A 14,848-nucleotide genomic window follows, 5' to 3' on the forward strand; every position below is an offset into this window, starting at 1 on the left:
TCCATGCTGGGGTAGCTGAGCAGATAACTTTTGTAGCACTTGTGAGGTGCTCAGAAAATATCGGGATGGGGAATATAAGTAACTAAGTAGGTAGATTAGATGCCTGAGTATCTGATTCCACCCACAGATCCAGTAGAGTTAGGTATCTAAATAGGCTGAACCATGGCCTTGCCCCCTGCACGACCCCTGAGGCCCTGCCCCCGCACCACCTCTTCTCCCCAAGGCCCGACCCCTTCTCCCCTCACCTCCCACCACCTATTCCCACAAGGCCCTGCCCTCACGCCACCCCTTCCCCACGAGTTCCCGCCTCCGCACTGCCTCTTCCCCTGAGGCCCCGCTCCTGCGCTGCCCCTCCCCCCCAAGACCCTGACCCCCACTCACTCCTCTCTGCCCCCTCCCCTCCATCACTCACCCTTATGGCTGGTAAAAAGCCCCTGACTGCAAGCACATGGTAACATAAGGACATTTGGAATTAATTTGCAAACTGGATACAATTAACTTAGGCTTGAATAGAGGCTGGGAGTGCATGGGTCATTACACAAAGTAAAACTATTTCCCCATGTTTATCCCCCCCCCCCCCCCATTCCTCAGACATTCTTGTCAACTGCTGGAAATGGCCCACCTTGATTATCACTACAAAAGGTCCCGTCCCCCGCCCCCCAGCTCTCCTGCTGGTAATAGCTCACCTTAAGTGATCACTCTCCTTACAGTGTGCATGGTAACACCCATTGTTTCATGTTCTCTGGGTATATAAATCTCCCCACTGTATTTTCCACTGAATGCATCCGATGCAGTGAGCTGTAGCTCACAAAAGCTCATGCTCAAATAAATTGGTTAGTCTCTAAGGTGCCACAAGTCCTCCTTTCCTTTTTGCGGATACAGACTAACACGGCTGCTACTCTGGAACCAGTTCCCCTGTTGTTTGTCTGGGTCTTTTGACAGCAAGAGGGAAGGGGAAAACGGGATGCAAAAACACAAGATAAGGCTGGGGGACCGAGAAGTACATGTAGCACCGGAAACTACTCTTAACTCACAATTGGAAACTGACTCAATTCCAAATTCTATAATTGCATCTACAGTCTTGGGGCAATAGTACTGGAAGGTGTCACCCACCTGCACACATACACTGCATTACATATACAACCATGGGTGCTCCAACACGCGCTGGCAGCCAGCTTCCCCCTCCCTCCCAGCACCTACCGCCCGCCGCAATCAGCTGTTTCACAGCACGCTGGAGGCTCTGGGAGGGAAGGGGAGGAGTGGGGATGGGACACGCTGTGGGGAGGGGGCGGAACTGGGCAGGAAAGAGGTGGAGTGAGGGCGGGGGCTTGGGGGATGGGATGGGGAGGCAGGGCCTGGGGCAGAGCAGGGGCGGGAAGAGGAGGGACGGAGATGGAGGCTTGGGGGAAGGGGTCGGGGTGGAGCAGGAGGTTGAGCACCCACCCGGGCCTGGAGGAAGCCGGCACCTATGTATACAGCCTTTAATGCTAGTAAAGTCAAAAATGCACCCTTTTGGACACTACAATGTGAGGCTCATGGCTGTCATGGAAGCTACAAGTGTTGTATATAGTGCTGCGTCTTGAAGAGAGCAGAAGCAGCTGAGACTGGGAATTGAGTGCTTAAGAAGGAACTTAAAACCTGAGTTTTCATCTAAGGTTCTATAGTGTGCATTCCCGTCATGGCTGGCTGTCCCCAATGGGGTAGCTGAGCATGCTCCCACCACCTGCACAAGCCAGCTGGAGAAGAGAGCTGGTTTATAGGGGTTCAGGTGCCTATAGGGTTCAGATGAAATGAAAAAAATATGGGGTCATAAAACAATAACAGAGAAGCTTTACAAACCCACACCAGGTAGTAAAACAACCCCATTTACCCAATCCCACCCCCTCCTTAGAATAGCTCCAAGCTCCAGTGAGATCTGTAGTAACAGCAGCATGATATATTGTAGCGGGGAGCAAGCCAGCCATGGTATGGATAGTCCCTGAAGAATTTAAAAGCAAACCACTGGGTAGATAGCAGCAGGTTGAGTGCTCTTCCTAATCTGGCTAATGAGAACATTCAGCACACATTATTACCAGTAATGAAATGTAATCAGTAATACCAGACTGTGACATACATGGCAATTTCCTGAAATGTCCTGGACAAACCTTACTGAATTCAGTTTATGTATTTTAGGAGTTCATTGCATGATTAATGTAAACCCTTGAGCATCAAAGGACTCTTTTAAACAATGGGTCAGACAAGAAGGAATGTTTGGGATAAAAGAAGTTGCGTGAGATTTCCCAGGAAATATTTGGGAGGAAGGAAATGCAAATTTATACCTCTGGACCCAACCTTTTGAAGCTATGCCCTGAGGAGAAATCCATTGTCTATCAAGTACTTGCTCCCAGATCAAAGACCGAGGCTGGATAAAGGGTTCCTGTGTGTTCTTATTCTGAACAAAAGGTATCATGAATGTGTAACCACAGAAAACCACCTATGTGGTATTTGAAGGACTAACCCCCTGTCAGAGCCCTTGGTAGTAGAGTTGGGGTGATCTCTGGTAAGCTTATTAGCATGCGTGTAGCTTCTTTTACTGCTTTGAATGTTTTCTCTGTACTGCTTTTACCTTAAGAATAAATGTGCTTGCTTACAAAGGGCTGTGTGGTAACTTAACTGTTGGCAATTATGCTGTTTACAGCCTCTGAGGAGAAGGCAAAGGAGGCCTGTTTAGGCAGTCGGACTTGGTGGGGAATTCACAGAGCTGTGCAGCTTGGAAATACCCCAGTCGGGAGGGAGACAGATTTGTGTCTCCACCCATCAGAGGTGAGAGCTGGGAAACCAGAAGCCTAAGTGGGTGCCTTTGCTGGACCAGAGGGGGAATACAGGTGCAGTTGCCCTGAAGCGTGACACAAGGGCTATGGCAACTTGACTGCAGAGCTCCATTTGATTCTTGTTACCTTATTGCCCCAATAATGGCATTCACACATGGCACATTCGCATACACACTGGGCCTGATTGTTCCCCAGAGTTATCAGTGCAGGGTTGATCTTCTTGTGCAGGATATGGAGTGTGGCAGCATCTGTCCCTGCCTATTCGGCACCAACCCTCTAATCCCCAACCCCAGAGGGTCCTCTGTGGGGTCAGAGATCTGAAACGGGGTGGGAATGAGCACCCACAGGGTATCCAGCCAGAAGCTGCCCACATCTTGCCAATGACACCATATCACCTGGAAGCTAGCTAATTGCTCCAGAGTTAGTGCAGACACAGAGCTTCTGCCCAGATGACAATGGGCAGCTGCAGTTCCCCTGGGGTCCACATAACCTCAGAACTGTCCCTGCGATATAGGACGGTGACACACCATTGAGCAGTTCTGATTCTATCCAGCAGAGGGCAGGGGTTGCACATACACCCTCATCAGTTCCTTATTGTACAACTATACCTAGCAGGGGTGGCCAAACTTACTGACCTTCGGAGCCACATACAACGATCTTCAGACGTTCGAGAGCTGGGGTGCACCTGCCGGGGCTCAGAACTTAAGCCCCACTCCTGCTGAAGGCCTGAGCCCTGGCAGCCGTGCCCGATGGGGCTGAAGCCCCGAGACCCCCTCCCCACTGGGCAGAAGCCAGAGATGATGCATGGGGGGAGAGGGGAACATGGGGTCACACACCCCCTGAGATTTTTGCCAGAGGGTTTGCTGGCCCTGCTAGGTCACATGGTGCCACTGGGTCTCTTTCCTGCATGGCAGCTGCTGGCATGGGCACGCTGGGAGCTGCGGCCATGGGGAGAGGCAGCAGCAAACAGCTGGGAGTAGCAGCCCCTTCCTGCAGTTCCCAGCTATTTGCGGCTGCTTCTCCAAGGGGAGCTAACACCTGGGAGCTGCAGGGACGGGCTGCTGAGGGGGAAGCGTGCCTGGTGGGGCATGACTCAAGCTTTTTTTTGGGGGGGGAACCTTTAAATTGTGCCCCTCCCCTCAGCAGGCATCAGTCATCTGTGGCAGAAGCCCCTTGCCCCATCAGTCTGCCGCAGGGCAGAAGCCACGAATTTCCCCCCGCCTCAGTCTGATAGGTGGAGAAGGGAGGACATGGGGGCAGGGGGCGCGCTCTGGGAGCCACACTTCAACCGTAAAAGAGCCACATGCGGCTCACAAGCCGCAGTTTGGCCACCCCTGCCCTATAGAATTAGTTCTTTTGCACTTTTGATAAAACTACTCCTTCCTCTCGGATTGATTTGAGAGAGAGATTGACTGACAGATACCACCCGTTTTAGCCAACAGGGAATCTGTGCACAATATTTCTTGAGAAACCATTTCAGTATGTTAGAAACATTTTACAAATAGTAAGTAATTAAGTATCACAACAACTTAATGAGGTGGCACTATTATGCTTATTTTACAGATGGGTAATCTAGGCACAAAGAACTTAATTATAACCTGCTTCAGAACTTAATTATAAGCTGTTTTCCAGAGGTGCTAAGTATGCATGGTTCCACTGAGGACAATGGGAATGGAGAGTGCTCAGCAGCTGTGACAATCAGCAAAAACCCAAGAATCAAGGTTGTTCGCACAGCAACACAACAGCAGAGTCAGGAAAGGAGGACAAGAGCTCTGGCTCTCAGTTTTGCAGTAACCATATGCTAGGGCAACTGACTTCCAGCACCCAAACACAACAGATATCTGCCAGTTTGGCAAGTTCTCACTGATAAAACTTGCCCTGATAAAATAACAGAGTCCTAGGGATTCATCTTTCCTAGTTAGGCATGAACTAAGCCATATTTTACAGGAATAGGAAAGAATTTCCCTAATAAACGTAAAAAGAAAAGGAGTACTTGTGGCATCTTAGAGACTAACAAATTTATTTGAGCATAAGCTTTCGTGAGCTACTGCTCACACAAGTGTCATAAGTGCATGTTGTCAGTTCCCTGCAAGCAATGAGAAAGGAACTTACAGTGTTCATGGCACCTAGCGAGAAGCTCCAGGTCATCAGCGTGGTAATAATCATAACCTGACGTTCCCAGAACCTCAAAGGGTAAATACCCTATAATAGGCGGGGCCCTAGAATAAACGCAAAGAGAAAGACATAAATACAAAACCTGATGGGATGACCATTTGGTAGATCTTTAGCAAACTAAAAACCAAATATCTCCTTGCCAGAAAGCTGGAAGTGATATTGATTTCTTTGTATCTGAGTGAGAAATAAAGATAAACATGTCAAAACTGAGTAAATGAGAAGGTATCTGTTTATTGTTTCCTTGTCTATTCATTATGTGGGTGTATGGAAAAGCACGTATGTATGCAAGTGACTCATTCATTAATCATGTTTGTTAGCTTAAGAAATGCTATGGATGTTCGTGTGCATAATACACTGGAGACTGTGTAAAATTATCCAGTAGGCAGGGTGCAAATGTCATCTGGGGAAGAACTGTAGAAGAAACAGTAAGGGCTTGTCTACATGAACACTCAGTATGTGGCAAACTGGGGCATAAATCTACCCCGCAGCAGCCTGCCGCACATTAACTGTCCGTGTGGATCCTGCTGACGTGCAATCCAAGTCCCATAGTGTGCTTTGATCTACACTGCTTTGCAATGAGCGTAGATTAAACGCACTAGGGAACTTTTAGTGCCCAGCAGCATGGTCCCCATGGACACTCAGTGCGCAGAAGACTAGCATGGGGCAGATTCACACCCCAGCTTGCCACAATCTAAGTGTTCATGTAGACAAGCCCTAAGCAGGACTCTCCGGTGGATGTAGGGACACGCTTGGTTATAAGAGAAGTAATCTATTCCCGTGGCATGGCTTGGGGAACTGAAACCAGCAAAATGATTTCTGTGCATTCTATAGAATAAAGATTTTTCTTCTGAACAGATGTAGAGCTGGTTTCCAGGACTCTGATGTCTACGGCAGATGAACAGGGAACGGAGGAGGAAACAAAATGAGGACCAGATTTAAGCTTCCAATTCCAATTCAGCGTTTAGAAATCCAATACTAAATTACATCTTTTCAAGCTGAAAATGAGAACTTTTTTAAAAGGTGCAGTTACAATAGTGAAGTGGTAAATGAACCGCACTAGAACAAGGCCATGGTAACACCTGGGAAATAATTCTCATCGCACAACACTGCGAGTCAGGACCAAAGATATAATTAATTATTACACCTATTGCACATAAGAACAGGCCTAATTCTGCCCTCGGCTGCATATGTGCAACTCCCAGTACTTCAATGGGAACACTGTGTCTGCTTTGGAAGTCATAATTTGGCCGTATTCTGTTTATTTGGCTTCTTACCCTTCCCTTTGCTTCACTGTGCATTTGACTTGGCTGCTGAGTGTGATAACACTATGACAAGCAGCATTTTCAGTTCACTCCTCTAGAGTAAACACGGCAATATATTCCCAAAATAGTTAATGTTTTAAAATTAAACGTCATAGGAACAGGCTGAAGGCATAAAAAGAGAGGACCATTCTCCTCTATGCTGGTGTGTCTTAGTACCATTCTGCGGAAGGCCAGTGCCACCAGGTGACCTTAAAATAGGCTTGAAATATGGGCCCGAAATAACAAAACGTATTCAGCTGGGAAAAATGCAAGCTAATCTGCTGCAGGGGGAGGCGGAATAATCCAAACCAGAGATTCTGGATTTAAAAGGAGGGAGAATCCTGGGAACCAGTAATGTCCGCAGGGAGAGTGGACAGCGCTCTGTCAATAGGAGTTTGCAGTGCAAGCGGTCACGAAAAAGGCATGTGTGAATTGGGGCTGTATGCCCAGCATCACGGAGCCAAGAGGTAAACCCTCTCTGTGGGCCTGATCCAAGCCCACTGAAAGATTCCCATTGACACGCATGGCACTGGATTGGGCTCTCTCTAGAGTCAGACATTCTAAGGTCAGATGAGACCTGTAAGACCACCTAGTGTGACCCTCTGCAAAACACTTGCCATGGTACAGTAATTTCTGCACCAAACCCATAACTTCTCCTTGAGCTATAACGTAACTTTTAGAAAAAGATCCAGTCCTGGTCGATATATGATACAGCTCCAGTGCCATCTGCATTCATTTCTGGACACCACATGGTCAAACAGATTTAGAAAGAGTTCAGAGAACAGAAACAAACCTAACTAAGCTTTATGAGAAAAGATTACAACTGCTACATACGTGTAGACTGGCTAAGTGACGACTAAAAGATGAGGAAGCCAGGTGGGCATGCAACATGGTAACTGTCTACATCCGAAAGGCAAAAATGTCAAGGAAGGAATAGAATCACTGAGGATGCTGTTACTAACAGGGGACTATCAGTAGGAGCAATGGGAAGAAATTAAGAAAGGGGAAACGTAGAGTGACTATCAGGAAAAACATCTTGAGAGTGAGTTTTGTTACTCTGTGGACGTAAGGATGGCAAAGGACTAGGAAGTGTTCTAGAAAGCAAACCAGTCCTGGAAAGGGAATAGCCAGAATAACTTCATAGATCTTTGTCATCTGCTATGGTTCTAAGCTAGAACATTCATAAAGAGATACAAACACTCACGTGGATAGCAGAGCAAGCCACACAATAGCACAGCACAGCTACATTCTTAATGGGTCCAATCCTGTTCACACTGAAATCAATGGCAAACCTCACACTGGCCTTCATGACAGCGGGTTGCAGCCCATTATAGGGGGACACTCCCAAGGCAGAAGTAGAATATGGCGCTAGTTGGGATTTTACTGTTTCAGTTTTTAAAGTTTGGGTTTTTTTAACGTGTTAACGAAATAGACGAAATAATGAAACAGAAAATGAGTAAAGGCCACAGTTTTCTCTCAGCTCCTCCCAGTGAACAGTTGCACTGGCACAAGGGAGGATAGATTTGGCCCCAAGAGATAAATAGCACCTGCTGATGAGACAGCAAACAAAATGCAGCTGCCACCTTTAAGCAACGTTAGAGCTTTCTGATCGGGGGTGAATATAACACTGGGGTTGTCAGGAGTGGGGATTGAACCTGGTATCTCTGGATCTGAATGCATGAGCCTCTACTGCCTGAGCTAAATGCCATCAACCACTAGACCAGTGGTTCCCAAACTGGGGTTTGCAGAACATTACAGGGGATTTGCCAGAAAAATGTCACTCATGGCAGCCAGAGGACCCCGGGCATTGGAGGTAGGAGGTGGGACCCGGTTGCAGAGAAGACAGCCCGAGCCCCAGGGAGAGCGGGGCCGAGCAGTTGGGGCTGGCAGCCCGAACCCTGCCCCATCAGCGGGGGAGCTGGCCACCCGAACCCCAGCGCTCCACATGGGGCTGGCAGCCCGAGCCCCAGGGAGAGCGGGGCTGGGCATTTGGAGCTGGCAGCCCGAGCCCCGGCAGTCAGCGGGACCTGCAGCCTGAGCTCAGTGGAGCTCAGTTGACTGGGGTGGTCAACGGGGTCCAGCAGCAGGAGCCTCACGGAGTGTGGAGGAAATTTAAATCCCTGGAAATATTCATTTTTAGGAGGGGGTTCATGAGATTTCACAATTTAGTGAAAGGGGTTCGTGGGCTGTTAAAGTTTGGGAACCACTGCACTAGATTCAGACCATACCGAATGCACCAAATGCACATCCACATGACACAAGTAAACCAGGCCAGAGTAGAGCTAGATTCTCCCCCGTTTTAGGGACAATTTGCACTACTCCATCCACACCGAGTGGTTCTAAGTACAGCATAGCCAGCCATGGGAGGATCACCTAGGGCTGTCACAATTTATACACTCCCTACACCTGCAAAAGGAGGTTGGCTGGGGTAAAGGAGGGGTGGCCAAAGACCCTTACACCCAAATGCCATAACGGTCTCCTGTGGCCATTAGGAGGCAGCACAAGCTCTCATCACGGGTTTTCAGCACTTCTGAAAACCTGCTCCTACATCATTAATTATCTGTGGGAAGCAAATGTCAGCGTTCTCTGATCGTGAGTTCTTTGGGACAGCTGGGGAAAGTGCCTAGGGGACCCTACAATAATAGAAACAAGAGAGTCATATTTACCCAAAATATCTTTTACAGAGCATTGTGCTCCTTTTCTTTATCTGACCCAGATTTCTATTAAATGTGACAGAACGTGTATTTATTAAACTGGCTTTTATTTCTGTCTGTCTATGCCACCAAGCCAATGTCTTTTGGGCCTGAAATAACATACTGATCTTCATGACAATAATTCTTTCAGAGGAACGTCAGACAAACATTTTAAGCAGCTCAGGAAAGTGCAATGCTTTCCGATTTGTCATCATAATTTAGAGGAACTGATTCTTTAATTGAGAATGTAACCACAAAATGCTTCTAACCTGGGATTGGAGAAGGAGTCGGCATGTTGGCTGAGCAATCTGAAAGTTTTTAGCTAGCTTAGTCACTGCTAAGGAAGTCTGCAATTCCCTGTGCTAAAGGAACTGTTCCAGTTTTCTGAGTAGGAGATCAGTGACTGCATGCAGTGTGAAAGGCTAAAGGGATGGACTTCAAGTTATCACTGAAGTGCAGGGATTGCAGGAGAAGATCCTTTAACAATACTGTAATTAGAGCAACAAACGATGGAGGAGGGAGTAGAATATGGAACAGAAACAGACCAATACAAAAGCATCCGGTTTGTTTTTTCCCTTAAATGATGTCTCTATGTAATTTTAGGCTCCAGATGTTTCTAGTTGGTCGATGTTTATATAGCTCAGCAGAACTGTCCTAACCTGCTTCTGCGCTCCATCGCAGACGCTAGGTCTGAGCGAACGAGGCCCTGGTTCTGATTAGAGCTCAGCACCAGCTACACCTATGGCCTCAGCACCTTTCAGGATCAGCCCCGCAAAAGTGGAAAATAATCCTTGAGAAATAGCTGACAATATTCTATGAAAGAATCGCGGTGCCCCTACTATTCTATTAAATTGTGCATTGAACCAATGACTGAACGAGTGAAAGCACACTCCTGGCTCCATGTTCACTGCTTACATCAGGCACTGCAATACACTCCAGCTAAACGCCTATGTTAGCTTAATTTACGCTCAGGAACAATGGTTTCCTCACAGGGGATATCACCAGGACTGAAATAGAAAAATTCCTCTCTGAGTCACATCCCAGATTCATCACAAGGCACTTGGATATATTTCACTAAAGCTCTTAGGCCGGCTCCTGGTAGCTTTCTTCACAGAAGTTGCTGGGTGCTCAGCCCCTTGAGAACCAGTCGCTGCTTTAGATATCTCAGTATTGACTTAGCCTAACTTTAGACATCCACTTTTAAAAATTTAGGCTACTGCATATACCAATTTCAATTCTTATAAAGTTACATTAATTAGACCTCGACAGCATGAGTAACATGCAAACAAAACTGCAGCAGAAGTGGTTTCTCATCAGTACCTCAAGACAGGATTTCCAGTGTAGTTACTCTGATTAATATATTAATTTCATTTTCATTTCTTGCAATATCTCCCCTCTCTCTCTGAATGTACAGGGTGGTATTTGGGTTTCTTTAGAAAATAAGCCTTCAGCAAAGGAATTTTATTTCTCAGCCTCGTCTTTCCAGTGGTAAGTACATGGCTAGAGTCTGCGCTCTCCGGGGATAGTACTATTGTGCATTATGGAAGAAGGGAACGTGTGTAATACTGTTAGGTATTCATGCACACACACAAATAAGCAAGAGTACAAAGGCTTTATGCTTTTTTTGAAGGACACTTGCCCTTTTATAATTAAAAAAGTTTTACCAAGTGATCTCCAGTCTATTTCACTCCCCAGTAGTATCTTATCTCCATTCAGTCAAAATAAATCAATAATTACAACTATCCATTCTTTTAATTTGTTTCTTTTTTAAAAAAAACTTTAATTCTATATCAAGATGCAAATCAACAGGGCAAAGAACAGAGTCAGATTCTCAGCTGCTGCCAACTGAAATCAATGGAGTTCTGCCTATTTACACTAGCGGAGAATATGGCCCACGTGGTTCTATGTTAATAACTTATTTAGTACCACAATGAACCTGGACATTTTTATATGTGCTATATTTCCAGCTCACATTAATGGAAGACGAACACAGTTTCTTACTGCCCTTAAATATGAAAGAGAGCAAAGCTTTTAAGAAGGCGTGAAGTGTAGGCTTTGATCAGTGTCACCTTAGTGTTCTCATTTAATGTGAAATATTCTGCTTGGGGGCTCAGACAACATTTGCTGGACAGTTTTCCTTTTCTAAACCATGGTTTGTATATTCTCCAATCACCACATGTTGTATTTATATCTGAAAAACAATCCTCTCACCTGTGGTCCAAGAATAAGAACTTCCACTCCAAACTGTGTCTCGATGTGAATTCTTCACATGGCTCTTCAATGTTGCACACCTCCTGCAGAACAGTGGGTGCATTTTAATATTTCACTCTTAGGAAAATGGCTTGTGTGACAACACAGCTTTATAACACGTACAAGGACTCTTTGGAGAATAAACTGACTTATTCTTCCGCCAACCAAGTGGTGTCTCCTCTGGGGCTGAGGTGAGTTCAACTATGTCTCTTGGGGAAGGCATTCTTCACACCCCTGAGTGACACAGCCAGGTCAACCTAACATTCAGTGTACACCAGCCTTTAGATGAGAGTTGTCTGAGTAAGGATGGCAATGTCAAAGTCCAGCAGATTGTAAGCTCCTTGGGGCAGGGACTGTCTGTTTGCTCTGTGTTTGACAGCACCTTGCACAATGGGGTCCTGATTCATGACTAGGACTCCTACGTGCTATTTTAATACAAATAAACAAATAATAATAAACCAATGGTGCAGGTTATTTCTTTGCTAACTACCACTCTGGCAGTTAATGGGCCACAACTGAATTTTATTATCTTTATTACAGTATATACATAGTGCCCTTCTGTGGATAAACAGCGGGTTAAAAAATTATGGTTCCCATGGTCAGAAAAGAGCAGGCAGTATTCTTACACAGTCGGTGAGTTTGGCAAGTTTCTTTCGGAGATACAGCTTTTCCCGGGGTTCAGCTGGAAACCGTGTTTCCTTGTAACTTCTTGAACATATGGCTTAAGGAGGACCCTCTCGTGCTATCATCGATGGTTCTTCTCAAATGCAAGTCCGCACTCGCTGGGCAATGCAATAATGCGCAGAGAGCCTCTTTTGTTCTCCGCTATTCTTAAGCAAACTATAGACACTAACTCCCATCCCCAGCCCTCATCCACAGGTCCTCAGCTCTGAATAATTCACTGTCCAGCTCTCAAAGTGCAGGATTTAAGGCCCCTTTGCAAGATTTCTCCTTTAGGAATGAGCAGACTTGAATATCCATTCACTTCGCTTGTGGTGAAAGCATCATTTTTTAAAAATAGATTATAGATCCCTGGTGTGAAAAGGGAAACATGGCCCGAGGGCTCTCACCTTTAAAAACTGCGGCGTAACAAGACGAACAGTTGCTACAAGGCAAATCTGCTCTTCTGTGGCTGACCTGAATACTCTTGCGATAGCTGATTCAAAGCCATTGCAGGAGGGTGTAGGCACTAGACAAACACAACAAAACACAAGCCAAATCAGCATTTCAAGAAGAAAATGTCAAGGCAGATACAGTAACCAACAAAACCGAACAATTTAGCTCCTTCTACGCACAGCTCAGAGCCAATCAGAGACATACCCCCCTAAAACTTGTTCAAATGATGATCATTTAAGACTTATTTGGTGGATTCTTTGTCCATATCTAGACTCTCTTGGCTCAAACATCGGAAAGGTTACACAGGTGCAACTACTAATCCTCGGCTTTGCAGAAAACCTGTTTGTAACAGCTTCAGCTCAACTGAAGTGTATGCGCTTAAGCCTGCCAGCTGAAAGCACCTTAAGAAGGCAAGAAGCACTGCAAGGTTCATTAAAACAAAGACAGTGAAATTCAGCTGTTGGTTTCTTGTTTATTACTTTCGTTACATTTTGTTTATGCTTTTTCAACTATCTACCTTAGGTGGAAAATCTCTTTAGCATTCCTACTAGGGAAAAAGATCTTTGTTCGTTGTAGATCTCAGCTCGAATTACCATGACAGACCAAAACAGCAGAAAACATGAATCTTAGTTTACTTGCAAACAATTCACTAGTGGATTAGCCAAATTCTCTTCTCCTAGCTGCACTACATGTATGATATTGATCCAGAGGATCATATTCTGCATTTGTTCCATGCAGAAAAACCATGTGGACATCTCTGGAAGTTCACTGCTAGGAATGGATGCAGACTATACAATGGAGACATGGAGTGTGGCTTAGTGAGGAGAATTTTGCCTTAATTTTGCTGTAGTTAGAAATACTGCATGTGGCCCAGCCCGAGGGAGAGTGGTAAACCAAACAGCGCTTGCTTTCCTGAGCTGCCTATCATGGGAAAGATGGTGAACAAAACTTCTCATACATATTATGCAATCAATGCCATTACCAACACACACACGACACCATTCATTTAAATTCAGCACAGAAACCCTGTATCTCGAAATGATTGACAGGAGGGCTTGTTTCAAGGTTGTTGATGTAGAGTAGTTCATAATAGGGGTCCTTTTGGAATCTGGCAGCAAGAACCGAGCATGCTATGACAGGCTTTCAAAAGTATGACGGCTATTAAAATTACCAGGTGAAGAACAGAAGGGAAGTGGGAGAAAGAAAGGATGACTGATGCCATTTCTGAACCCTGAACATTTTGCCGAGTAAACAGGACTGCAGCTTGTACTATATGTTAGAATTAGAGCCAGGCAGAACATTTTCATGTGGGCAATTTCAACATTAAATCCAGAAAATTCGCTCTCTCTCTCTCTTTCTTCATTTTATTTTATTTCCAGGAAATGGCCATTTTTGCATCCACCATCCTGGAAGGTTCAAGATTTTGCAGATTTCCTATACAGACTGAGGGTAACAAATAACATTCCCAAGTGTCATTTTGAGCGAACCAGAGCATTTTAGGTTGTTTTTGAATGAACTGGACTGTTTTCAAAAATGTGTAGCACCACAAGGCCAAATGTAGCGTCTGAACTATTTGATAGTGTCTCTTGGAAATCAACTAAAACAATCAGAGGATTCCACCCCCACCCTTACAGCCAATGACCACCCCAGCGGTCACATGGAAAACGACTCTTACCACATCGGTAGCACAGTCCATTCTGCTGCCTACATGTCATTTTAAAGTGCAACAAGGCATTTAAGGTGGCTCTGGTCAAAGACGGGGGGTAAGTGAGAGAGGCAGAGACAGAGTAAACTGAAGCAATAACTTACCATGAGTAAAATATTTAAAATCCACTACAAATTTCACATATTCATATGTTAGGGGCTCATTTGGATCTAAGCTTCCCCTTGCTAAATGGCAGCAAAACTCTATTTGCTTTTCAGCTGAAACGAGAGAGAAAAGAACATTTTTAATAGTCCCTATGTTTGCACTTTCACACACTCCATCTATCTAATCTATCTAGGTTTTTATACAGACCCCGTCACTGTGGTATCTGAGCACATTCTGTTGGGATGCTCCCGATATCCCAAAGTAAATAAACAGCAACTGCAGAAACTTGTCTGTCTGCTAGGCTAAGAAAAAGTATCCCCCACCCTATTCTCTATACCCTCCTATTTATATTGCTGTACTAGGACTGAACGTCTGGGCTCACTGAAGTCAAAGTGACTTTTGCTATTGACATCCTGCGACCAGGATTGCACTCAAGATCCCTTAGGGCTTGTCTACACAGTGTGGCAGTGTACGCACTCCAGGGGTGTGATTTCTAAAGCCCACTAATTTGTTTCACACTAATTGATCCATGACCCTGCTGGTGCTCACTACAAGTTTCCTAGTGCCCTTTAACATACAACCACTCTCAAACAGCACCATCTTAAAGGGCACTAGGGAACTTTTAGTGCACACAAGCAGGGTCTACACAGACCAATGAGCATGCAACACATTAGCGTGCTTTAGAAATCACTC

At 45.5% G+C, this 14,848-nt stretch overlaps 1 protein-coding gene across 1 annotated transcript in view; it reads right to left on the reverse strand.

The window, feature by feature from the left end:
• PASD1 (PAS domain containing repressor 1) overlaps positions 1-14,848 on the reverse strand; it is a gene marked incomplete at its 5' end in the record, with an annotated part of 159,035 nt that overhangs the window by 22,540 nt on the left and 121,647 nt on the right. The window contains 4 exons of the mRNA XM_084640137.1: positions 4,923-5,029; positions 11,191-11,273; positions 12,300-12,418; positions 14,155-14,268. Of these exons, the coding sequence (XP_084496263.1) occupies positions 4,923-5,029; positions 11,191-11,273; positions 12,300-12,418; positions 14,155-14,268 (423 nt within the window). The remainder of the gene's footprint in view (positions 1-4,922; positions 5,030-11,190; positions 11,274-12,299; positions 12,419-14,154; positions 14,269-14,848) is intronic.

Source organism: Lepidochelys olivacea (assembly GCF_965140295.1).
Source record: "Lepidochelys olivacea isolate rLepOli2 genome assembly, chromosome: 9".
Taxonomy (NCBI): Eukaryota; Metazoa; Chordata; order Testudines; family Cheloniidae; genus Lepidochelys; species Lepidochelys olivacea.